The sequence below is a fragment of the Cercospora kikuchii genome, assembly GCF_019650295.1.
Source record: "Cercospora kikuchii DNA, contig_00001, whole genome shotgun sequence".
In the NCBI taxonomy this organism is placed as follows: domain Eukaryota; kingdom Fungi; phylum Ascomycota; class Dothideomycetes; order Mycosphaerellales; family Mycosphaerellaceae; genus Cercospora; species Cercospora kikuchii.
In genome coordinates, this window is record NW_025408582.1 from 2,232,842 (window position 1) to 2,256,897 (window position 24,056).

General features: G+C 52.5%; 13 protein-coding genes across 14 annotated transcripts; 11 read left to right on the plus strand and 2 right to left on the minus strand.

The window, feature by feature from the left end:
* Positions 1–593: 593 nt before the first annotated feature.
* CKM354_000081900 (uncharacterized protein) lies at positions 594–2,018 on the plus strand (the record flags this gene model as incomplete). The annotated part of the gene is made up of 1 exon (XM_044795923.1): positions 594–2,018. One exon carries the CDS (start codon positions 594–596, stop codon positions 2,016–2,018), a length of 1,425 nt encoding a protein of 474 aa, XP_044651858.1.
* Positions 2,019–2,418: 400 nt separating this feature from the next.
* Positions 2,419–5,359, minus strand: CKM354_000082000 (uncharacterized protein; the record flags this gene model as incomplete). Its single annotated transcript, XM_044795924.1, has 3 exons — positions 2,419–2,753; positions 2,807–2,907; positions 2,958–5,359. 3 exons carry the CDS (start codon positions 5,357–5,359, stop codon positions 2,419–2,421), a joined length of 2,838 nt encoding a protein of 945 aa, XP_044651859.1.
* Positions 5,360–5,638: 279 nt separating this feature from the next.
* On the minus strand, positions 5,639–6,236 carry CKM354_000082100 (uncharacterized protein; the record flags this gene model as incomplete). The annotated part of the gene is made up of 2 exons (XM_044795925.1): positions 5,639–5,710; positions 5,784–6,236. 2 exons carry the CDS (start codon positions 6,234–6,236, stop codon positions 5,639–5,641), a joined length of 525 nt encoding a protein of 174 aa, XP_044651860.1.
* Positions 6,237–7,182: 946 nt separating this feature from the next.
* Positions 7,183–7,710, plus strand: CKM354_000082200 (uncharacterized protein; the record flags this gene model as incomplete). Its single annotated transcript, XM_044795926.1, has 1 exon — positions 7,183–7,710. One exon carries the CDS (start codon positions 7,183–7,185, stop codon positions 7,708–7,710), a length of 528 nt encoding a protein of 175 aa, XP_044651861.1.
* A 688-nt stretch (positions 7,711–8,398) lies between these two features.
* Positions 8,399–9,703, plus strand: CKM354_000082300 (uncharacterized protein; the record flags this gene model as incomplete). The annotated part of the gene is made up of 6 exons (XM_044795927.1): positions 8,399–8,557; positions 8,632–8,710; positions 8,776–8,916; positions 8,974–9,087; positions 9,145–9,339; positions 9,408–9,703. The coding sequence occupies 6 exons, from the start codon at positions 8,399–8,401 to the stop codon at positions 9,701–9,703; spliced, it is 984 nt and encodes a 327-aa protein (XP_044651862.1).
* A 364-nt stretch (positions 9,704–10,067) lies between these two features.
* CKM354_000082400 (uncharacterized protein) lies at positions 10,068–10,763 on the plus strand (the record flags this gene model as incomplete). The annotated part of the gene is made up of 1 exon (XM_044795928.1): positions 10,068–10,763. The coding sequence occupies one exon, from the start codon at positions 10,068–10,070 to the stop codon at positions 10,761–10,763; it is 696 nt and encodes a 231-aa protein (XP_044651863.1).
* A 257-nt stretch (positions 10,764–11,020) lies between these two features.
* Positions 11,021–12,089, plus strand: CKM354_000082500 (uncharacterized protein; the record flags this gene model as incomplete). The annotated part of the gene is made up of 3 exons (XM_044795929.1): positions 11,021–11,154; positions 11,206–11,355; positions 11,408–12,089. The coding sequence occupies 3 exons, from the start codon at positions 11,021–11,023 to the stop codon at positions 12,087–12,089; spliced, it is 966 nt and encodes a 321-aa protein (XP_044651864.1).
* A 2,650-nt stretch (positions 12,090–14,739) lies between these two features.
* CKM354_000082600 (uncharacterized protein) lies at positions 14,740–16,666 on the plus strand (the record flags this gene model as incomplete). 2 transcript variants are annotated; one of them, XM_044795930.1, is made up of 10 exons in its annotated part: positions 14,740–14,777; positions 14,839–15,076; positions 15,125–15,234; positions 15,285–15,302; positions 15,351–15,417; positions 15,467–15,536; positions 15,583–15,673; positions 15,726–15,825; positions 15,874–15,973; positions 16,026–16,666. In XM_044795930.1, 10 exons carry the CDS (start codon positions 14,740–14,742, stop codon positions 16,664–16,666), a joined length of 1,473 nt encoding a protein of 490 aa, XP_044651865.1. The 2 variants fall into 2 exon arrangements, with proteins under 2 accessions (XP_044651865.1, XP_044651866.1); XM_044795931.1 differs by having other exon boundaries at positions 14,839–15,234.
* A 238-nt stretch (positions 16,667–16,904) lies between these two features.
* Positions 16,905–18,101, plus strand: CKM354_000082700 (uncharacterized protein; the record flags this gene model as incomplete). Its single annotated transcript, XM_044795932.1, has 1 exon — positions 16,905–18,101. The coding sequence occupies one exon, from the start codon at positions 16,905–16,907 to the stop codon at positions 18,099–18,101; it is 1,197 nt and encodes a 398-aa protein (XP_044651867.1).
* A 425-nt stretch (positions 18,102–18,526) lies between these two features.
* Positions 18,527–19,025, plus strand: CKM354_000082800 (uncharacterized protein; the record flags this gene model as incomplete). Its single annotated transcript, XM_044795933.1, has 3 exons — positions 18,527–18,593; positions 18,645–18,705; positions 18,758–19,025. The coding sequence occupies 3 exons, from the start codon at positions 18,527–18,529 to the stop codon at positions 19,023–19,025; spliced, it is 396 nt and encodes a 131-aa protein (XP_044651868.1).
* A 485-nt stretch (positions 19,026–19,510) lies between these two features.
* On the plus strand, positions 19,511–20,206 carry CKM354_000082900 (uncharacterized protein; the record flags this gene model as incomplete). The annotated part of the gene is made up of 1 exon (XM_044795934.1): positions 19,511–20,206. One exon carries the CDS (start codon positions 19,511–19,513, stop codon positions 20,204–20,206), a length of 696 nt encoding a protein of 231 aa, XP_044651869.1.
* Positions 20,207–20,778: 572 nt separating this feature from the next.
* On the plus strand, positions 20,779–21,933 carry CKM354_000083000 (uncharacterized protein; the record flags this gene model as incomplete). The annotated part of the gene is made up of 1 exon (XM_044795935.1): positions 20,779–21,933. The coding sequence occupies one exon, from the start codon at positions 20,779–20,781 to the stop codon at positions 21,931–21,933; it is 1,155 nt and encodes a 384-aa protein (XP_044651870.1).
* Positions 21,934–22,932: 999 nt separating this feature from the next.
* Positions 22,933–23,958, plus strand: CKM354_000083100 (uncharacterized protein; the record flags this gene model as incomplete). Its single annotated transcript, XM_044795936.1, has 1 exon — positions 22,933–23,958. The coding sequence occupies one exon, from the start codon at positions 22,933–22,935 to the stop codon at positions 23,956–23,958; it is 1,026 nt and encodes a 341-aa protein (XP_044651871.1).
* Between the last annotated feature and the right edge of the window lie 98 nt (positions 23,959–24,056).

The window sequence follows — 24,056 nt, forward strand, 5'->3', positions numbered from 1 at the left end:
GTGCCTCTGCCATAATGCAGCAGCAAAGCCGTTGAGTGTCAAGATGCAGAGCGGGAGGCCGGCACAAGCTTGTCGAAGAGTGCGCAACAGTCTCTGGGTACATCTCTGGTAACGCGATCGATGTGCTACTTGGAGTTATATATGGCATGCAAACCGTGCGTTGCGCTTCGAGAGGTCAGGCCGGTCTGCCCATCCGGCATTGAGATCTGGCACGGGCAACCCCCCTCAACCTCTAAGCGCGCCTTGTGGGACCTGTAAGACGTCGACTCTCAGTAAGCACGCTACAAATCATCCTTGCCAAATTCGGGACGCACGTAACCCACAACTAGTATATACCAAGGATTGCCAAGAAGCTTAAAACTATACCTATCGGATGCCTTCGCACGCTCGAAAATGTTCGACGGCGAGTGTATGCCTTGCAGGGTCGATGAAATCATCCATCAATAGCGATCAGGATTGTTTCTGGGGCTCTACCGCGACCCTAGAGCACTGGTTCTCTCCATTCGCGTAAACAAGCTGTTTCTTTTGACTACTCCACGCTTTCTCAATTCGTCCACACTTGCACTCTCAAAAAGTGCAACACTACAGGCACAATGTCACGACAAGAACAAGATTCTCACAATCAAAGGACCAATGAGAGCAGTGCTTCGGTCACTCAACACGACGCTGAACGCACTAGAGTGCACAACGAGCCCCGTCGGCCTGCTGACCGCACGTTTGATAGCATAATGGAGGGGCTCTCTGAGAGTATCAGGCGTGGTCACGGCAACCGAATTGCTGCTACCCCCAATGTACCGCCTCTTTTTGTTACAGAAGCAGATAGACACAATCGATCTGCAGTGGGCCGCATAGTGAGACGAGCTTCACAGCGAATCCAACGTGTGCTACCACCAGGAACAAGGCACCTCAGGAGGCCGATGCGCACGATAGAGGCGAACATGTACGGAATGCTATCTCGGGGTTCCAACTCTGTTCGACGAAACAGTTACGAGGCGTGGAACCTTCGACCCCCACATCAGCAGGGTTGGGATTACAACTGGGGATGGCCAGAGTGTTATGCTCCTACAGTCAGGCCTGATGCTTCCGAAATCTTGACGCGTTACAGGGGCGATCCATATTCATGTGAAGGGCGTCAGGACTCGGAACAGCTCCCAGAGAATAATGCTGGAGAGCCTGAGATGGAAAGCTTCTCTACAATGCACCGTGCGCCGCCACTCGTGCGTAGGCGTCCATCACCGCGCCCAAGTCTCCGATTACAGGCGCCTAACGGAATGCCTCCTGTGTTCACACCAGAAGGCTTGGCTGGAGACACCACAGTCAGAAATTCTGTTGAGGACCGCTTCAGAGTGTCGTCATCTCAATATGGAGCGAGCGGGCCCACCACTAATGATTATGAACACTACACAAATATCGAGAGAAGAGAGCCTGCTCACCATGTCGAACACTGGCAATCCTTCACCTACGTCGAGAATTCATCGTTCGGGGGCTCCACCTTGCAAAGAACGAACGATAGCGGGTATGACTCAAATTCTGCTTCCACTGGCATGCGAGGTACTAATGCTACTATCGATCGCCCAGGGCACGGTCACGCTGTTCAGAGATATCCAGAGCTCCGGAACCAGACCGGAGGTGCAGCAACGACACCTGCGGAATATAACACATCTGCCCAATCATTTGGTCAAACACGTGGGAGCTACCCTCAGCGGAGACCTCCTCCAGTCTCGCTCCCTCCAATCTCTGCCATCACGCAGGGGAATGCTGCAACGATGGAAAGTGCCAGAAATTCGGAGACGGCTGCTGTGAGCGATGATCCTCAAACGGAATCGAATTACATCCTGGATCATGGGGATGGTCTTGTTCATGTCAGCCAGCCAACGCCGATTGACCTACTCACACAGCCTGTTGATGCGAGCACAATGTGTCGCTATTATACCGGTCCGAACGAGGAAGAGCAATCTGGCCGCGGTCATGCTGGCACACTAAGAGCGCTGAGGGATCAACACTATCGCCCTGCATAGAGAAATTATAGACACTGCGCTAGATTACGTGGTGGTCCTACTCACTGGTATCAGTACGGCGCAAGGTACTTTGAATAGACACGTGCTCTGACTATCGTCGAGGACTACGGCAGCAGGTAGGCCGCACCTATGTCAGAAGTTATTGCGGAGCTATCAGAGAGTGACAGTACCTCAATAAATCAGCGCAACACGAACTCATGTAGATATAATCACTGTGAGAGGTGTCTGCCAATCAAACACAAGACAAACGAGGACAAGGATGCCTGAGTGCAGAATCTTAGACCAGCTACAGTGGATGTGACCTGGATCTGCCCACACTCAATACAACCATTACAGAGACTGTCCACTCTCTTCGCAGTATTTCTCAACTCGCGAATCGCCATTTGCATGGTCCTCCGCCCTATGCCACATTCTCATACTCCTCGACAATCTTGCCCAGCTGTGTTTTGACATCTCGTATTGTCTGCAGAGCACCCGGGAGATACCCTGCTAACTTCTTTCGTATAGCCGGTGCAACAGGATCGCCCGCCTTCTCCGCAAACGCTCCCTCAAGCCATCCCGTGATATCGTCAAAGATGCCTTCGACGGCTTCGATGAGCGGATCGAGTTGCGCGTTAGCATCTCCCTCGATTGCGTTCTTCAAATCGAACACAACATTCATGAATGGAGAGCTGTTACCCTTCGCCTCAACGTGGTCTGCGAGCATGTCGACGACTTTTCGGCGATAGCCTCTTCCTATGTAGTGTTAGCATGGTCATGAAAAACCCCGGTAATAGTCAGCTCTATACCTATCACAAGCTTGCACAGCTCGTAAACATCGTCCATCGCTGTGTCGAGATAGCTCTTCTGCGCGCCCATTCCAGGCTTGGTCGCCTCGGTCTTGTTCGCTCTGCTAACTGTTAGTGCATAGAAGGGAATGGAGGGGAGCAAGGCACCTACCCAAGCTTGATAGCATACTCTCTTTTCGCCTTGTCGCAGAGACGGTCCGCTGCTTCAATTTTGGCTTCAATCAGTGCGCGGAATTCACCCGTTTTGTCACCCAGTCGCTTTTCAGCACCGCGCTTGTTTGCATCGGCAATGATCCCTCGGATCGAATTCGATAGAGCTGTCTGGAGACTTGTAAAAGCGTCGGCTTCCGCAGCCTCGAAGGCGTCCCAGTTCGCGAGGATGATTTTCACGAACTTCGCGAAAAAGGCTCGGTTCCAGTCTTGCGATCCTACCTTCTTCGTCTTCCATCGGCCGGCATGAGAGATAAAAGCTTTTAGAGTCGAAGGGTGCCAGGTCATTTTCTCGTGGGCGAGCTCAGCAGCTTTTGTGGCAAGCGTATCCACTCGGCGCCTTATCGACCGTTCCAGATTTTCTTCTATGGCTGCATCTAACGCGGCGAAATATTCATGGTGTTTGAGATCGCTGATCCGTCCTTTGGCGCGCTCGATAGTCAAGAGTACCTCGCGATTCTGCTTCAGATGCTCAGGATTGACCACGACGCTAACGCCCTTCAGGAATGTCTCGACATCTGCAATATACTCTTGCAATGTCGCCATTTCATCGACAGCGGTCGTCTCAAGGACGTGTCGTCTGAGATCGGGTATTCCGGTGCGACCCAACTCTAGAAGACCGCCTTTGACGGGCTTCGCGCCCTTGCAACCCATATAATGCTCGTTTGAGACGAAAAAGACATCTGCCGTGAGGCCAAGTTCGCGCAGCATGGCGATTAGCTTGTCTCGATAGTAGGGCTTTTGCAGGTCCCAGCCAAGATTCACGATTGCTGTATCGGCGTCGACCTTTTCACTCTTCAGCTTAAGCAGCTCCATCTCGTCGCTATTTATCTCGTCTCTGGCCATCTGCAATTGTTCTGCTGTGCCCTTGCGCATAAAGCCATCATCGTCCAGAATGTGGCCATCCAGAATTGCCTCCTTGCACTCCGTTAATTCTTCTTGCAGGGACCGAAGCGCGCTTACAAGCGAGTCGCGAGACTTCAATTGCTGTGCATACGTGACGTCCAAAAACCCGCGCGCTTCCAGCTGTTTGAGGCCCTCTGGATCGTCCGCGTTGGCGTCAAGATGAGTGCACACGATCGCGCACGGCTTCGCAGCTGCGTATCGATGCAAAGCATCTGACACGGTTTTGTTAGTGCAGACACGACTGATATGGCAGACGATCCATATTTCGTCGCAATCTGATACTCGCTGGGTAGACGCTTTGGCACGGAGGTCATTCGTGTCTCCGACCCCTGGCCAGTCTACGAACAGTGCATGTCGTAGAATTGGCACATCGCAGATTCCGATATGTATCTTACTAACAAGTGCCCAAAGGGAGGCATTCGATGATGCTTCGTTCGAGGCAGCATACAAGTTGAGTCGGGTCTGCAGCTCGTCCTGGGTATCGGCCTCAAATTGCAAGACTGGTATTTGATCGCCAGGTCTTGCTGTCTTCTTGTTCTGTGGTGCTTCTGTGTTCTTTGGCAGCAGAGCTTGACACCAGCTGGTGAAGACGTTGATAAGCTTCTCCTCGGTGTCGTTGCCGGCCTGCTGCAAGAACACCTCAGCACGTTCTGCATTACTGAACTCCACGTGCTCGCAGAAAAGGGAGCGAAAGACCTCGAACGCAGATTGGGAGGCCTGGCGCTTAGCATTGCGGGCATCAAACGTCGCATCGTCCTCTAACGCGATATCATCGTCGTCCTCCACGCCCACCGTCTTCGCAGCCTTGGCCTGCGCCTTTTTGGCTATGTCGGCTAGCTCCAATTGATAGCTGCGGTAATCTCTGTAGAGGGCTCGCAGCTTCGCCCGAATCTCGTTCAGTGAGAGGCAGACAATACGTGCCGCAAAGCGCCTCGTCTGCCATGCGAACGCGGCCTCGTACGATGTCGCTACTCGTGTGACACTTTCTCCAAGGCCGAACGCCATGGCAAGGTTCGGGATCCCCAATATGCAATTGATGGTAGAGCTCTTTCCAGCCCCGGAATCTCCTACAAGATAGATGCGTCGCTTTCTTTTCGTAGGTGGAGTAGTAGTTGCCATCGCACTGCGAACCAAATGGCCAAACACCGATCCCGTGAGGGCTGTCTGCGGAATGAGCTTCTTTGCATCCAGGCCGACTTTGGCAAGTGCTTTTCGGAGATCTTTCAGCCGGTGATCGTATGCAGCCGATTTGATTGAAAGACCTTCTTCCTCTTCCGAGGCATAAATGAAACCGGGACGTTCCCCACTCGTCCTCCGGCGCCGTCTGCGTGCTCGCTTGAGACTGCGTCCCGCGGGCTCTGCCTCATCGGTGTCTGATACGAACAGCGGCTCTTCCGGCATGGGTGATGGTGTGGGTGGTAGTTTGATTTGAGCCATAGTGAAAGCTGGGGATGGATTGTCAGTGATGCGAGGTTGTTGTAATGAAGCAGGTTGAGAGCAGTATGATGAAGGGTTTTATGCCTGAGCGATGCAGGTGTGAAGCGAATCAATTGATGCTTCACTTGACGTATCAGAGATCTAACTGGCCTAGAAGTGAGACTGTCGCTCGCTTGGTTGGGAGATGTATCAAGCTAAGACACGTTAGTAGAACAAGCAGCAGCACGTGTTGTGATCTTTGTCTCGTAAAGCAGTCCAGCAGTACCAGTTGTTGCATTCCTAGTATGGAGCGCTAGCCACTGCGTGAATGAAGCGGCTTTCGCAGCCCGATCCATTGCCCTTCCATGAAATCTGTGCGTGCGTCAAAGTTAGCATGTATGCTCTATGGCCTCTTCACTTTACCAGGACATGCGCGGTCACTTACCACAGCTTGCTGCCGTGCGCCAGGACAAATAGTCCAGCCCGTGCACTCTCCGTCCACGGCCAACAGGTATCCCTCCTTGAGGCTCAAGTTGCTTCCTTCCTCCGGCGTAGGATCAAAGGCTAGGTCCTCACCCGTCTCTACTTCGGTGCTCTCATAATCGTACTCGCCATTGCCGTGTGGACCGTATGCGGTAGTATGCAATGCATTGTCTACCAAATTGAATCTGGGAAGACTGCCGTATCCCGGGGCGATCAGGCGCAGTTGGTACAGGTCGCTGCTGTCGCCATCGGCATCAAAGAGTGATGTAGCATTCACATTAGGCAGAAGGGAGGAGCTCGATACCGTATCGCGCGAGGTCGTAGTGACGAGGTAGAAATCGGTGAGGTTTGGAGCTGCTGGACGAGCGGACGCGAGGGATGCTGCGAGTGCGATGAGGAACGTGTAGAAAGGCATCTTCGTAGTTGAGCTTGAGCAAGTGGCTTGAGAAGAGTCGAGATGAAGCAGAGTCAGTATGTAGGAAAGAGTAGAGACGACTTATACACCCTCTGAACGCGTCTGGTCGTGACACAAGGTGTTGAAGCGGACGACGCGGCTACATCATTGCGAACCCACATGCCACGCCGTCGGAGCCACTTCGCACTGCTCTTTCCCGTTCCTGCTTCATGCCTGCCATGGGCGTCTGTTGTGCTTTCCGAACTGCATGCTCGCCGTCTTCTACTGTGCTAGAGGTGGAAGGTTGGAGATGAGCGGCAGGAGCAGACGTGGTGTTGTTGGCGAGCATGGCTGCCTCGAGACGAGCCTCACCACTGCCTTTCCCTTCCCACTCATCTCTCAGTCCTTCTACATCATTGACATCACGCGCATCTCAACATGAAACTGGACTACGCAACGGTGTACCTTCGAGGCCTGTCAAGACTCTCGTACAGATGAGCACATATTGTTCGCAAGCATGGTTTCGAGGATAACTTGGACAGGAAGCTAGCACGAGGCCGCCAGGAAAATCTCAGTATAGAACACGAAGACTGCCGTCGGAGAGCATGCGTTACGTCTTGCCCGGATGCAGTTCAGTCGAACAAGAATGGACCCGACATGATAGGGGCCAGGTATGGAAAGTCAAAGCAGAAATGGCTCGTGATGGAACCGTCTTTCCCAAAGCGCAAGGCCGGCGAAATAGCAGTGAATGTACTCGAGTACAGTTTCGACTGTCGGCCTAGACTGGGTCGAAATCGCGTTTCTTCCAGGTTCTGCGCCATCAGGCAAACAAACAGGCAAACAGCCAACGCCTGCGCATGAGCAAGACTCGGCGTGCATGCGTTGCATGATTCCCTGCTGAAGCCAGTCATTGCACAACCAGCACGACGCACACGTCTCAAGCACCACTGTCGCAAACTGAGCACGTATGGCCGACCCGCAACAGCACCAGTGTCCAGGATTGGATGAGAGCGCGCCCGCGTGGGCAAAGAAGCTGTTTACCGACTCCGAGAGGCGTATGCAGGACGAAGAAAATGCCATCTACTTGGTCTGCACTATCTCCTCGAGCCATCTCTTCATTGCTGACCACCACCAGCTCGAAATGACCTTTCCCCCAAGCGGCTATGCTGCTGCAACACAGGTGATTGACGGACTACAACAACACTTCATCATTTGGAATTTCCCAAACAAGTCTCGAGTCGCGGCCACCTCACAAGAAATCAACCTGGGCTGGCTGGTTGCTGTGCCAATGAACTCAGCAATACCTCACACCCCAGAGCTCGACTCGAAGGAGATCAAAATTACCAAAGTGCGGAAGGGTGTTCGTCCAGAAGCTGAACGCGTTGGGAATGAGAACGAGACTGGCTATGAGACGGATCACGAAATGGGTGCTGAGGCCGCTGCTGATGCGGGTCCTGCTTTCCACATGGACGATATGGATGTGCAGGGCTCATAGAGGTTGAGGTGAAAGGCGTTCTTTCGATTCCCGAGGTCTATGCAAGCATTGATGCAACACGCTCCCTCACCGGCGAGCACATTCAGGAGCACCGCCTGTTTTAGATTGCCGTGTGCAGATGTCCCACAATCGGTCAGTATTCTGAGTCTCGGGCGAGACATTCCCTGGCTAGATATCTCAACCGCTTCGAATGTCGACCGAGGTAACTGCACTGTTGCGTACTCTTGCTCATCGCTTTCTCTCATTCGGACTTTAGCATCTAGGACCGGATCCGAAGTTGTCCAGGCATGGCCTCATCGGAGTTTGCAGATCCATCATGGTGGGACCGGGATCCTGAGCGGCCGCGTTGGTCCGCGCCGGTATTGGCACGTGTGCATGAGCCATCTGGAAGATTCAGAAAAGGTCTTGTCCATTCATTCGCCAAGTGGGAATATGAGAACGGTGTTTGCTGCTCTCCTTCTCGATGTGTTCGCGTTAAGTCCGTCTCTATGTCCTTCTGTCATAGCGTCTGCGGCCGCGCCCGCTTGAAACGAGCGACGTCACCAGGGTAGCCATTCGTCGAATCTGGTCGCACATATAAACGTGTGTGCCTATCTCCTTCACAGTTTCTCTGGCTTGTTGCGTTGTTTGATAATCCTACGGCTTTCTGACCTTCGACCACACTTCAATTGTCTGACGCGAAGGAAATATGACGAAAACTCAAAATTTCGCGGATCGTCAAGTTCCAGTCCCAGGATTTGGCGCCATGGGATTGAGCTTCGGCCTGGGCAGCAATCTGAGCCTCGAAGAGGCTGAACCAGTGCTGCTCAAAGCCATCGAGCTGGGCTGTACTTTCTGGGACACGGCTGTAAGTCACCTTGTCATACTCTGTACCTACATTCAGAGATCCGCGCAAACAAACAGCTAACGAGCGAGTGGTAGGTTGTGTATCAAGCTGGAATCAACGAAAAGCTTTTGGGAGATTTTATCAGGAAACACAACGTCCGTGATCAAGTCTTTAGTAAGTTCATTGAGAAAAGTGGCAAGGCAAAACTGCGAGCTAATTGCATGCGTCCAATCGATTAGTCGCTTCAAAATGTGGATTCGCCTGTTTCGAAGACGGGGCAGTTACCAACTCTGCTCACCACATCAAAACATATATCGAAGGCACGATCGAACGGCTCGGTTTCACGCCTGATCTGTACTACTTGCACAGAATCGATCCTAGTACGTGTGATCCCGCTATCTGACTGCATGCCATACTTTGCTCACTTCGCGATACAGAAACCCCTCTCCAAGAATCCATCACTGCGCTGAATGCGATCAGGGAAGCAGGCAAGACGAAATACATTGGCCTTTCAGAATGCTCGGCGGCGACTCTTCGTAAAGCACATTCGAGTACGTATATATCCATCGAGCATATTGCTAGGAGCGTCTCGCTTACGAGAGAACTAGTTGCCAGGATCGACGCCGTGCAAGCAGAGTACTCGGCATTTGAGACTATCCACGAGACTGATGGCTTGATCGACACTGCCAGAGAGCTAAGCATCGCCTACGTCGCTTACAGTCCCCTCGGACATGGCTGGCTCGTGGACGATTTTCCCTACAAGTCTCCTGATGATTTCGCCCAGGACGATTTCCGTCGCACCGGTACGTCAGATTTGCAATCCATCATCATTTTCGCCGACAGCTCGCTAATCTGTGATATTTTTCATCAGCTCCGAAATTCCAGGGAGAAAATTTCTACAAGAATAAGGCTATCGTCGAAGAAATCAAGAAACTTGCCGATCGTAAAGGTTGCACGCTACCTCAGATCGCTCTTGCTTGGGTGGCTGCGCAGGGCATGGTTCCGATTGCGGGAACGACAAAAGCTAACAGGTTGGAGGAGAATTGGGGATCTCGTAATATCGAGTTGACGGAGGAGGAGAAGGATGAGATGCGGGCTATTGTCAATAGAGCAAAGCCTGTGGGAAACAGATATAGTGAGAAAGCACAAATGATGGTGGGCCACTAAGGAATGACTCTTGCATTAGTCTAGCATCATGCTATTTGTACAAGGTGTCAGACGGGCGATCCAAAAACTGAAACTAGGCTTGGCCGGGTGTTTCCTTTGATAATGGAAGCATCGCAGAGCCGAACGAACTGCTCACACTGTATGGCCGGAAGTGACGAACTGTTAAGACTAATGCATGCCAAGCGTTCATGTGAATGACGTTGCGGGGTCATCGCTGTGGCTTGCTTTAACTTTCGGTATCAGAGCTTCACAAAACATCCACATACTTCATATCCACACAGTTCCACCTTACCAGCTGAAGAAGCCCTCACTAAAAAGCTCTCAGAGATTGCAAGAAGCAGAATAAACACAAGGGATCACAATCATGTCACACCAAGACCTCACCCACTCAATGACGGGGGCCAAAGGCGAATTCCTCAATCGGGCCTATGCCCTGGATTCCACCTCCGCAGCTCACGACCTTTATTCCGAATGGGCAGCTTCATATGATCGTGACCTCGCTGATGGCGCATATGCTTCTCCTCTCAGAGCAGTAGAAGCACTACTTCGGCATCTCCCCTCAGCCGCAACCTCGGATCAATTAGAGAAGCCAGCCTTGGCCGTCCTCGACGCTGGATGCGGAACCGGCATGGTTGCCGAATGTCTAGTTCCTTCCACTCAACTAACTGGACAGAGCTTTGTCGTCGACGGCGTGGATCTCACGCCCGGGATGCTGGACGTCGCGAGGGAGAAGGACTTCTACCGGAAGCTCTCTACTGCTGATTTGAATGAGCCTCTACTGATTGTGGATGGGACGTATGACATTGTCATGTGTGTTGGAACTCTCACGAAGGGGCATGTAGGGCCGAAGGTACTGAGCGAGTTCGTGAGAGTGGTGAAGCCGGCAGGTGGATTGGTCGTGGCGACTGTGCATGATGAGATCTGGGAATCGGGGGGATATAAAGCTGAAGTGGAGAACTTGCAAAGTGCTGGTGCGGTCGAAGTTCGAGGTACGGATGAGTTTGGCATTATTGAGGGCCAGAGTAAAGGTGGGAGGATGGTTGTCCTGCGTAGGAGTTGATCTGTGAGTAATTTGGCATGTACATAGCCGCTCCTTCCCGTCACAAGGCTCAGAGGGGTACAGCGTGGGTTTCAAGACTGCATTGCATCCATGAAATTACATGTGAGCGTGGAAGTGAAGCTTCACTTCAGCGGACCGTGCACGGACTGCATGTGCATTGATGCCTTGACGTTAACGTTTGAAACCAGCTCTTCTACAGACAACTGTCTCCGCAGAACGATCGCAACAACATCGACAAGTCACTCCGGACCGCAAAGATGCCCATCATACCCCCGCCAGACATCAATTATGATTCAGACGACAGCGAAAGCGGTCATAACCCAGGTCTAGAAGCAACCGGCCGAGAGCCGATCGCGACTAAGGAGAAGCAGCACAGCGGTGTCATGACAGAGTGCGTATTCGGCAGAGGCCACTTCGGGTGGCTGTACTAACAGTCACATAGGGAGGAGAAGAAGAAGTCTGTGGTCGACGAGGTCAAGGCATTCAATGCAGAGTGTCTCGCTCTCAAGAAATTGGAAACAGACATCAGCAGCGTCTACGCGACCCTCACCGAGCGGCTCGATAAAGTGCTCAAGACTCTGAATGCGGAACAGTAAGTCGCCTTTTCGAATTGACAGTCATGAGCTTGTGCTAACACATCGGAGGTGGCCGGACCACCCGAGGAGAACCACCAGGGAGATGTTCATCCCGTCCTTCCGGACAGTGCTCCATAACTTGAAGCCCGGCACTGCTCCAAAAGCCGCCGGAGAGGCTGTAATCGCTTTGCAGAGTATGGTGCTGCTCAAGTTCGCCAAAGAGCTTGAGAAAGCAGAAACCGCGCTTGGAGTCGTTGGCACAGCAATACACTTGGCTTTGATCAGTCATAGCGTTTACGGCAAGGACGAGGAGGTCATTCGCGAACTGATGGGTGCCAATGTCGACGGAACCCATTCCAGAGTCAAAAAGGATCGCGCTGCGCTCGACAAGGCTGTCAAAGATGGCCTCGACCGGGCTCTCGCCGCTCTGCGCACGCTTGTCAACGCTTACCACAAGTTTGGGTACGATGCTGCGAAGAACTGCGACACAGAGAAGCTACAAGGTTATCTTGATAAGAGCCCCGACAACCAATACGACCACATCATGGAGCTGCTTGACGGCCTTTACGTTGCAAATGATCGAAACATCCTTCTCGAAGAGGCCTACCTCGAGAAGGGCAAGAAGCTGGAAGCAGCCCTGACATATGTGGCATCTCTCGAAGAGGGTGACTGGGCCGCACAAGTCTACGGGTTGCTCAACATCGGGAGTCGCAAGGACTTGGAAAAGCATTTTTCCAAGGTCTTCGCGTAATCCTCTTCCGGTTGAAGCAGAAAGACGAGGATACAGCGAGCAGGTGCGGGAAGGCACTCAGGCATCGACTCGGAGAGGCCATCGCCGACTGCTGGCGGGCCGTAGGCATCGAGTGGTAGAGATTGGAACCAGGCTATAGCATGGTCGCCGTAGCGTTTGCAAAGGCGGAATGTCGTGTCCTGGCCGAAGCTGCTCACTGCCGCACGGAGGTAGAACAGAGCGAGGCCACAACTTGCCAATAGCCCAGAGCATAAGGAGTGGTTAAGTGGTCTTAGGTATTCGCAATCCTTCATTTGCGCCATCTTGCCACGAAGGCAGTTGTAGCCGCGCATTCCCGCCCCAACCTCCAGAACACTGCAGTAAGTCTGGACGGACATGTCAAGGGAAGTGACAGCCACCGGTGGTGCAGGTGTCGTGGCAACGGCAATCACACATCTCCCTGCATTTGTCCAGGCATGCCGAGAGAACATCCGTGAAGACTGCAGGTTGGGCGAGGACGCACTCGCCTGATTGGGCATCTGTAAAGGAGTGGTGCCGAAAACGGAAGTGATCGATTCGGGTCCCGAAGGCATGACTCGGCGTCCGCCGTATACTTCTGCAGTAGCGACCATCATTACCGGTAGCAGAGTCTGCCTCCGAAGCCTTCGTCCTGGCAACGACCATACTACTCAGCATCAATATTGGAGCCAGTCATGGCGAATGAGACCCGGCGAGATGATCCGATGTTTGCATGCCCATATGCTCTGCCGATCTGCATCTACGACCGGTAAACACAAGATGCAGAAGTGGTGAATGTGTCTGGAACGTCTCAGAACCAAGTTCATGCGATACGACGATAGCAGGTCGCACATATTGCAACTGTAACTGTCAGTCCAAGCCCACACGGCTTGACTCTGGGCGTTCGAGCCACAATGCTATCTCCACGACCAAGATACTGGAATCATGCAGGGTTAGACCAGGTCTGCGTACCATCTTGGCAATTCCGTTGCCGTTGGGGCGCCTGCAGTAGCTTCTGACAGACCACGATGAGAGCCGCACCTTTTTTAGCACGCCCGTTTAGAGCCCCGTGATAATGCATGGCTGGTGGCCGGAACTGTCAGACCTTGATACCCGAACATGAAGTAACGAGTTCCAATATCACACACAAGACAAAGCATGTGGCGACGCAAGATTTGATAACAGCAGTGGTATAAGCAGATCTGGTAGAAGATGCCCAAATTTGCAAGTACCTGGCGGTGTAGAGTGTGGCGTATGCTTCAAAGTTCTGCTCCAGACAGAAGATGAAACGCCCCAAGCGTTTGAGCCGTGGACGCGCACGTGGCTGGTAGATCCAGGGTTGCAGATCCGTGGCGGCGCTGCCAGGAAATAAGTACCACCTGTACCCTGCGCAAAGGAGTGAGATGTCGCAACACAAATGAAATATTCTCTGTTTCCATCTTCCAGTAATTTCGCGCAACAACCCAAGCTTGTCTTACCAAAACACATTCATTTAATTTCTTCCACATCACGTTCAAACATAACGCCGACCATGTCTCTCCTTTATCAACCAGGCTCCACCGGCCATTGGCAAGCTACACCAGACGAACTTGAATCTACACACGAAGTAATTAGCGACCTGCTCGGAGTGCGAATGCCAGTCAGGCCAGAATCGATGAGGCGGGAATCTATACGACGACTGTCTGTCAGCAGACCTATCGCGACAGTCGAGCTCTTGGGACGACCATACCGAATCCCAGATCCCTGCCCGAAGCAGTTCTATCGTGAGCTCACCTACCTGAGCGACGAGGAAATCATCGAGAAATACAAGCTTGTGCCTTGCGAGCCTGATCTCTGCCGAGCTGCCAGGCGACTTTCAGTGGCCAGCAAAGCCAGTGCTGCTTCCAGCAACGCGTCGCGATAGTTGCGACAACACCACGGGATACACCCATCTGCCTCGCTTCAGGAAAGTGAGCATCACAAGCGAACCGTATCCTTCCTCAGCGCTGGACGCAATAGACGCATAATATTAGAAGGCCCACTATAAGGTCTCAGCCATACTGGATTTAATACCACAGATCTGGCCAGGAGCCGGAGGATGTGAGGAGATAGATTTCGATCTTCATTTTTAGGGCGAAGTCGTCACGACGTTGACGACTGCATGCTTTGGAAAGTGGGATGGGATGCGATGTAAGACTAGATTTGGCGACTGCTCGACCTGTATCAATAGATTTGGAACCATGTATTGTAGCAAACACACACCCGGCTCAGGCTCGGCTATCTTCTGGCATCGAAATGTACTTGTGCGATTTCTCGATGTGCCTGTGTCTCATTCATTCAGAAAGACCCATCTAGGAGCATCGTGAGCCACGAGAGCTTCCCAGCGGCAAGAATAGATGAACTTCTGATAGGCCGGCTGGCGTCAATCTGGACCGGCATCCAAGAAATTGGTGCATAAGTATGGATAAGGAGAGCGTGCATGGCGAGACTGCATCGGTGGTGAGAAACGATGCACAGAAAAGGACAGCTCCTGCCTGGTGGACACAAATCGTCCCGGATCTTGATCAAGCCAATCTGATCTGCCAAAAGTCTTGGTGACCCACCCCTCTTCACATGCTAAGCGTGCCTCTTCGACCGCCTCTGTCCGTTGTGCTACCCCTACCTACACACCTACATGCCGGTCGCTAATTCGATGTTTCGTAGCCCGCTATGGTTTGTTATTACTTCTACTGTATGCTTCTCCCTTCTCCTGCTTACTCATACATTTTTTTAGGAACCACCTCGGTGGTACTGCCGCTGGCAAGCTACAACGGCTCCCGAGCAACGCTCAGCCCATCTTTGCCGCTAGGAAGCGTTTCATCCCATGCAACAAGCGTTTCAATGCGACTGTAGCATCTTCGCAGCCTCAGCGTGTCGACCAAGATGCGCCATTTGATCGACGAGGTGGCTCTTTGAGAGCATGGCAGAGCACTGCCATGCCCGATCATTTCCTGAGTTCTGATGCGCTTAGGGTCAGTAATGGTGTGTCAGGCGGTTCGTCCGCTGCTGATTTGATCAAGCATCCGCTGCCAAAGTTTGAGGACCTCCCGTCCTCTTCTTCTCGATCACTACGTTACGAAGGTGGTGAGCTCAAAATTCACGATGAGATTGAGAATAGGTCGATTCGAATGTAGGTCTGCTTGCTTGCTGTTGATGGCTTCGACTCACTGATTTTCGAAGACCAGGACAGTGGCTGAGGTAGGTGTGCCGTATAGAGACAGTCCTTCGCCATCTCTGACTGAGCAGGGATAATTGTGCTTGTTCACAATGTCGCAACACAGATACCGCGCAAAGGCAGATTAACGTGCTGAAGGTGTGATGTACTCGATTCGAAGGACGAAAGCGCTGCTGACAGGTCGCAGGGCGATATCAACACGACAATCTCCAATGTCCATCTGCAAGACTCTCAAAACGGACAAGTCACGGTGACTTGTATGGACTGACGCTCCTTTATTTGTTCAAGGCTGACCTCTTGCAGTCTCAGATGGCCATCAGAGTGCGTACAGTGCTCAAGCTTTACTGAATCGAAGGAGCAAGGATGTCACTAGAGGCAGAACAGGCGTGGTTCCGTAGGTGGAGACATCAACTGATCCCGATTGCATATGCTTACAGCATCTATAGCATAAAACTGTGGACGGCAGAAATTGCATCAGCACGCCCAGCTGTGCAATATACAGATGTGAAGGACAGCACCGGCATGAGCGAGCTCCTCCAAAATATTGTGAGACTATCACGAGGCTGTAGAGATCTCATTCTGACCCGAACACAGCGCACGTTTGGATTCTGCGTCGTTGAAAACATGCCTGCAACTCCGGAAGCGACAGAATCTCTCCTGAACTCGATTGGTCCAATTCGCAATACACATTATGGTGGGCATATAACGAGCCGTTCAGTACTTCAGAGCATGCTAACGTCAAGCAGGTGGATTTTACGATTTCACATCCGACCTAACAATGAAAGACACCGCATACACTTCCGAGTTTTTAGAACCCCACACCGACAACACTTACTTCACCGAGCCAGCCGGAATCCAAGCGTTGCATATGCTTTCCCACACTCAAGGCTCTGGTGGCGAGTCTTCCCTCACAGACGGCTTCAACGCAGCAACGCAGCTCTTCGTCGAGGACCGGGAGGCATACCTGACCCTTTCCGAAGTCGGCGTCTACGCCCACGCCTCAGGAAATGAGGGCATCCTTATTCAGCCCTCGCAAGCCTTTCCCGTGTTGAATCATGATTCTGAAGAAGGATTCTTGAACCAAATTAGATGGAACAACGCCGACAGAGCTGGAATCGCAGCAGACTTCGACGTTGTGGAGAAGTGGTATGCAGCTGCAGAGAAGTTCGATCGACTCTTGAGTGACAAGAGCAATCAATACTGGTTCCAGCTCAAACCGGGTCAGACACTGCTTTTCGACAACTGGAGAGTACTGCACGGCAGGAATGAATTCACGGGAAAGCGAAGAATGTGTGGTGGGTACATCAGTCGTGACGATTTCATCTCGAAGTACCGGGTGACGAATATGAGCAAAGAGGAGCTCGAGGTGTCGACGGTATCAGGATGAGTTTATACAGTACTGCATGACAGAAATTTGCACAGAGCTGATGAATGCCATACCGACTATGTCGAGCTCATGTCATCCTGTACGAGAGTAGTGTCGAGCGCTGCACGGCACGCGAGGCTTGTGAACGCCACATCCAAGCCAAGGACTTTATCGCCCAGTCGCGCCCTGTGAACTACATTTTCGAAATCTGGTATCAGCCCGCTGATCCCTGGCATACACAAATTTACAGTAAGACAACATGAACAGATTGCCGGTGTTACATGACTACCACCTCTCGAGCGACACGGGCTTCCTGCCGCAAGTGTCAGCATCCTCACGACTCTCCTCATACTATGATCCTTGGGAACATCTCAGCAATGAGCTCCCAGATCACATCAAGTCTGGCACAATTCGCGAACACATCCATCATCTCGAAACCTTGACCACAAACCGTCTCAAAACAGAAGGAGATTGGCGTCGAGCATACAGCATACTCTCATACCTCATCTCAGCGTACATCTGGACTGGGAAAACACCTCAAGATGTAATTCCACAAGCGCTCAGCGCTCCGTACTTGGCCGTCTGCGAACGTGTCGAAATGCCGCCTGTGATCACGTACACAGCGCTCATCTTATGGAATACCAAGTTCGTCTCCAACGAAAACAACGATAATTACGCCCTCGATAATCTACAAGTCTGTCGTAGCTTTACTGCAACACCAGACGAGCGTTGGTTCCACATGATATGCGCCGCCATGGAAGCCAAAGCCGGTCCAGCAATCGAGAAACTTCTATTCGCAACCCAAGCAGTATCCAGGAGCGATATCAAAACAATCACAGCAACGCTGCACTTCGTAACAGAAACAGTCCAAGATCTGACCACACTCCTGCAAGAACTAAACCGCCGCGTAGATCCCAACATCTGGTTCACCAAACTACGACCATACCTAGCAGGCAGCATCGATGACCAGCTGCCGCAAGGCATAAGCTTTGATGGCGGAAATACATATCTCCGCCTCGCAGGCGCAAATGCCGGACAATCCAGTCTGTTCCAGTTCTTCGATATAGCTCTCGGCATCGACCATGTCAGCGACTTCGCCGCTCGCATGCGAGACTACATGCCCGGACCACATGCAAGATTCCTGGCAGACATGGAGAAGTCAGCGAGCATTCGAGATTTCGTGATTGCCAATACTGGTGAAGGTGACTTGCGAACGGCATATGATGCATGTTTGAAAGAGTTGGAAATGTTTAGGAATAAGCATATTCAAGTTGTGAGCCGGTATATTGTGATTCCAGCTCGTGAAGCGGCTAGGAAGGCGTTGGGTGCGTCTTCGCACGCCGAGTCGGACGGCGGTCGGAAAGAGCTCAGAGGCGTCGGTGGAGCGCCATTGATGCCATTTTTACGCGGAATGAGAGATGAGACCCGATCGAGCAAATTGCTCTCGATGGAGTAGTTGAGAAGTATGCTTCAAGAGTTCAGCATGAATCCGAGCATACCCGGCCACGGAAGGATGTGAAGAACGACTGCTGGAAGGACTTGAGATCGACGTCATAGCAAATAGGAATGCTGTTTGGCAGGAAAGGTGTCAGTGTGTGGTGGAAACAAAGAGCCTGGCACTCGGGTGTGAGCACAGCCAAGCTTCATGCGGGTTCCGTTGCAGAAGAAGGTGCATGGCTTGGCTGAAACCGGGTGAACCAAACTCGCAAGCGATTATCTCCTCCGAGCAGGAGTAGAGTCTGGAACCGAATGTGCTACAACGAGTCCAAGTAAGATATAAAGATCGCAGTGGCCGCCCAACTGTCTGTTGGTACAGTTAGTTCCATTAGCTTTCATCGCAAGGTTCCTTCATTTCAAACAACAATACTCTCGTCTCTCAACATGCAGTCTTTACTGAGGCACATCATGCTCTCATTCGTGCTGGTCACGATGATAGCGGCCTGGCCAGGTAGAATCATTAGTGACTCATGGCACAAGCACCTGCTAACGAATGTTACAGCGCAAGTAGCCAGTCGATCTGGATCGCTCAAGCAATATATCGGCGCTCTGAATCCCGGATCGTCAGTCGGGCCTTTCCGATCAGGCGGCAGCAAGCTGACAGATGTATGATAGTTACTCCTTGATCTTCAAAGTCCGCGAAGGCGTGCTGGAAGAAATGACACTCAAAGACAAGTCCGGATCGGTCTATGCAGACACTGCGCCGGGCTGGGGCTGGGGACCTTCGGATATCGCAAATGAGATCCCGTTCAAAGTGGAGGATCATGCAAAAGAGATTGTCTTTACTGCTTCCGAGCCGAGCGGCCATGCCAAGCTAGCATATGAGTTGAAGAAGACGGATGCGGAGAAGGCCGTTCTGCTCAAGACGGGCCAGATCGATTGAGTCGCTGTCTTCCAGAGGTATGAAGGGCATCCAAAGCACATGAAGTGGAAGCGGGGAGTTGTATCATGTCGTAGCTTCCCGCCGATATGAGTTATACGAGACCCATTCTCGCGTGCGTCGACGATGTTGCATATGCATGCAGTGCAAACACATGGCGCGCCCAGATTCGAGTCACATCGATGCAGGAGATATGTCGTGCCACCTGGCCGCCCATGGAAGCAGCTCGTCACGGGCGCATGCAGTCATGGCATCTCCCCGCCAACACCAAACGGGGCGGCCTCTGTGAGAGTCGTTGCATGGGAGTTCAGTGGAGCTTGAGCTTGATCCTGCGGAGGTATCGGCCAAGAGCAGTCACTGATGCCTGCCTCTCAGCTGACGCCGCCACCAACCCGCCTCCGCCGTGTGCCTGGACGGGATCGCATATAGGCTGGAGTGCTACTTGCCCGGAAGCTGGCGCATCTCCATTCAGTCTCCCATACAGCATAATGGAACGCCGAGACAGCGGGCTCGATGTCGTCCAGATCGCCGCCAAAGTCCTGGTCCCGCCAGCGACATCGACACCTCCTCCACAGCAACCTCGGCACGAGCTCACGGCAGCACCCGCACAGTCCGACGCGTCCTCCACTCCCACCGCGACATGCCTCCTCGACAGGCTTCCAGATGAACTGCTCTTGATCATCTGGGAATACGCCGTCATCGATTCGGAACCGCTCTTCCTCAACTGTCCCTGCGACAGCTCATTCGGCGGATGGAACGACACCTACTACGCCGAGCGCGAAGCATGGGAAGAAGGCGACCGCGAGCCTCCATGGCAGCCAGCTTTGACACGCGTGTGTCGAAGCATCCGCTGTGACGCCCTGCCCATGTTCTTCAAGTGCAACACCTTCCGAGCGGGCTATTGCTACGAGTGTGACACGGACATTGTCGTTTCGTGGCTGAGGGTGATTGGGAAACAGAACCGCGAGATGCTGAAGCATTTCTTCTTCTGGGACGCCAATCCAGACCACGACAAGTACAGTCCAAAGTGTCTGAAGAAGCTCAAGAGGAGTGCCGTAGTGCGGGAGCTTGGAGGTCGGATGGATACCACGTACACACGCGACGGGTGCAAGCACGAGGTACGGTTCGGCGACGAACAGCAAGAGCTTGATGGCGTGGCAGACCTGTTCGAAGAGGTGCTATGAGAGATTCGCGGAAGGTCGTGGTATCCGCTCAAGGTTCTGGCACCTCGAAAACGATATGCTGCATCTTCTTTGCACGGTGAGTTGTAATGAAGCGCGATTCCGGGACAGGTACTGCACTTGGCAGCGGATCATCGTGGAATGCGTCAGGGCGTCTTTGCAGGCTCATGCAAAATCGGTCCAAGAGCTGGATCTCAGGTTCCTGTGTGTGTATCATTGGCTTCGCCCAGATTAGTGGTAGTCGATGAGTCGTCTGATTGTGCATACCATCTCGCTTTTCTTCCATCTTGCCATGACTCGCGGGCACCCTTGCACGAAGCTCGCCTAAACGACTGACGGCCCAAACACCCTTGCACGCACGCGCGAATTTTACTGGGGTAAGCACTTCGATTGGCAATGCCCAAGCGATTTCAAGGACTTGCAATCCTGCTGGCGCGCTGAACGGGTAGCTGCACGTGCCTTTCACATGACAGGATGAAGTGAATGAAAGGGCAAACGGCGGACCCCGCAAAATCGTGCATATCCAGTAAGCCAAGTGACGTGGAAAGGCGGCGGAAACAGCTGTCAAATCGAACATGACAGCAACATCCTCAGTTCATCCTCCGGCATCAAGCAACGCGGCCAAGACTCCGATCAAGCTGAAGGTGGCTATGGCGCAGACTGTCGCCGCCGATGAGCAACTCCTCGAATTGCAGACCAAGCTAAAGCGAGCCGAGACCTCTGCTCGCTATGCCAAAGCGCAGTACAACGCGGCCTGTGAAGCCAGCAACGCCCGTTTAGAAGAGGCCAACAAGCAACGAGGAGTCCTCTTCGATCTTTTGAAGAACCAAGTGCAAGGCAGTGCACTATGGGATGTCAAAATTGCGAAGCAACTGGCCGAAAACAGATCTCAAATCGCCGCAGGACTCGTCATCACCTCGAGGAGCAAGCTCGAAGATCTAGAACGGGAGAGAGACGCTGCGAAGCAAGCACTCGATGAGTATACTCGCGACTCGAGATCATTCAGACTAGCGCGTGAAGCGAGGGCAAGAAGAGAGGCAGCAGAGCAGAGGCAAAGAGAGCTAAGGGCGAAAGAGACATCGCCAGCTCCACGAACCTCGCCGATCAAGTCGCCTGCAGCAGAAAAGCAGCAGCGAGACTTCAGAGCGAAAGAGGCGTCTCCATCAGCACGAACATCTCCCGTCAGGCAATCCTCAGTCGAAGAGCCGAAGAGAAATGTCACTCCTGGATCAAGTCAGCAGCAATTCTACGACTTCCTCGTCCGACATTGTCAACCAAAGACGCCACAGGATGAGCGCCCCAGTCCGGATACATTCGACCGCAAGCCCCCAACCCCGGTCCGAAGTCACCCAAAGCGCGCTCCCTTGCCAGCACTTCCGCCAAAATCACAGGCAGAGATCTATCGAGACTGGCACGAACAGACCAAGCTCGCCTTTTCCGACTACAGCACATTGACCACTTTTCCGGCGCCGCCACCGCCCCAGTCGCCGTGCCGCAAGATTCCATGCGCAACATCAACATCAAGATGTCAGCTCGGCGTCTGCGTTGACGATGTTGAGAAGGCGTTCAAAACCCTTGACCTGCCTTCGATGAAAGAGGAGAGGGCACGCTGGCATCCGGATCGTTTTGTGAGGTGTGTGGAGAAGGAAAAGATGCAGGCCATGGCGAAAGAGGTATTCCAGGTTGTCGATGCAATGTACCGGAAGGAGAGAGAAACGCGAAGCGTGTAGGGAATGGTGTCTCCGAACGGCTTGTGGCGTGAATGCGCAGAAGTGGCTGCAAAGAGAGAATCGTCTCGGGTGACCGCTGGCGATCTTCCTGCAGCGGGATGTTGGAGCCGGCCCCAAGACCAGAGGGCTGTGTCAGCGAAATACATGTAGGAGGTAGTGTATACCTGTATATTCATGTGCAACATGAATGGAAGCGACCACGGCCGGCTCCTCCCCACACCCGACCGACCGCACCTCATCCCGGAAAAGCTCGTTCGGGACCCGGTCTCCACTTCCCTCTGCATCCTCTCCGCATTTTACACTTCACACCTTCACATCCACCTGTAATTGGCCACAGCCACGCGCAGTTACCGTTTCAAACAAACAGCATATGACGTGGAGCGACCACAAGATCTTCCTCCGGCATCATGCCTGCTCATCAACCGTGCATGCCGAGAGAACATCACTCTGCAGCAATACTTCCGATTTGCACCACGTGGACAAACAACAAGAAGTCGCCTGTGAACGATGACAACCCCAGCCTCAGCTGACCTACTGTCTCAAGAAACAATGTACTAAACCCGGCGCCTAAAGCGTTTCTCCTCCACTCTTTTGACCAGGTCATCTGGTGCACAAAACATGATTCTACAGGCTGTCATTCACAGACGACCAAGGTAATAGCGGAGCGGAAATCTTTTTTGACGTCGCTTACTGCAGAGATCGTCACCGGTGGGTTGTTGGCTGTTCTGTTCACCGCATGTAATATGTAAGTAAGTTCTTAGCAATCTGGGCTGAAGTATTTAATCGTGCTGGAAAGCCCATTGTATAGCGTTTGCGAACTTTGTACTTTGACTCGAGCACCGAAACGCAACATCCAAGTATTCGGTTCACAGCATAATTTGCCTCCCAACTTTATTCTATCCGCACCGTTGTGCCCTTCAATTTTCGAAGGGTAGCATTATTTCACAAGTCTGAGCTCGCTGCTCTCATTACATACTCCAGGGTGGTCGACAGATAATCATGGTCGTGTTCAAATCAATAGCAGCAACTGGGCTCTTCCTAGGCTACACTGCAGCCACGCCTCTTTTGAAGCGCGACTATCCTCCCGTAGGCGAATGCACAGGCCAATGTGAAGGGAGACTACACGACCCAGCAGTAATCTACCGCGAAGACACATCAACCTACTACCGCTTCGCCACAAACGGTGGCATCAACATCGCAACAGCCCCAAGCATATCCGGTCCATGGGAATTCCAAGGCGCTGCTCTACCTGGCGGATCCTCAATCGATCTACCAGGAAACAGAGACCTCTGGGCACCAGATGTATTCAACTTCGGAGGAACATACTATCTCTACTACTCCGTATCCGAAATCGGAAGTATGAACTCTGACATTGGCGTCGCAACTTCACAAACATTGGATGCAGGCGACTGGACTGATCGAGGAAGTATTGGCATACCAGCTTCTGCAAGCTACAATCGTATCGATGCAAACCTCTACGCTTATGACGCCAACCGACTCGTGCTCAATTTTGGTTCCTTTTGGGAAAATATTTTCCAATTACCTATCCAGAATCCTCCATTGCGAGTCGAGGCCGCGGGACCGCTTCAACATCTTGCAAGAAATACGACTACCCGCCCACAAGACCTCGCAACTGGAGCTCAAGAAGGAGCGTATATGTTTTTCTGGCAAGGCTGGCACTATCTTTTCTTCTCCGCTGGAAACTGTTGCGATGCGGCTGGTAGCCTTCCGCCTGCAGGAGAAGAGTACCATATCTTAGTCTGTCGATCAAGAGACCAATCTGATGGCTTTGTGGACCAAGACGGCAGAGACTGCTTGACTCAAAGCGGCGGTACCTTGGTTTTGGGAAGTCATGGTGATGTCTACGCCCCCGGTGGTCAGGGAGTGATGTGGGACGCAAGAGTTGGAAGCGTAGTCATGTACTACCACTATGTGCGTCCGAGTGTGTCGTACGACTACGACAATTTCTTCTTTGGCTGGAGCAAATTGGACTTTGGTAGTGGGTGGCCAGTCGTGGTGGCGTAGGGCGGGGGAGTTATCAGTGTCGCCGACTTTTATCGACAGCAAACTGGTAGCAAAGGAACATGAACATGAAACCAGTCTGAAAACTGGCGACTTACCTA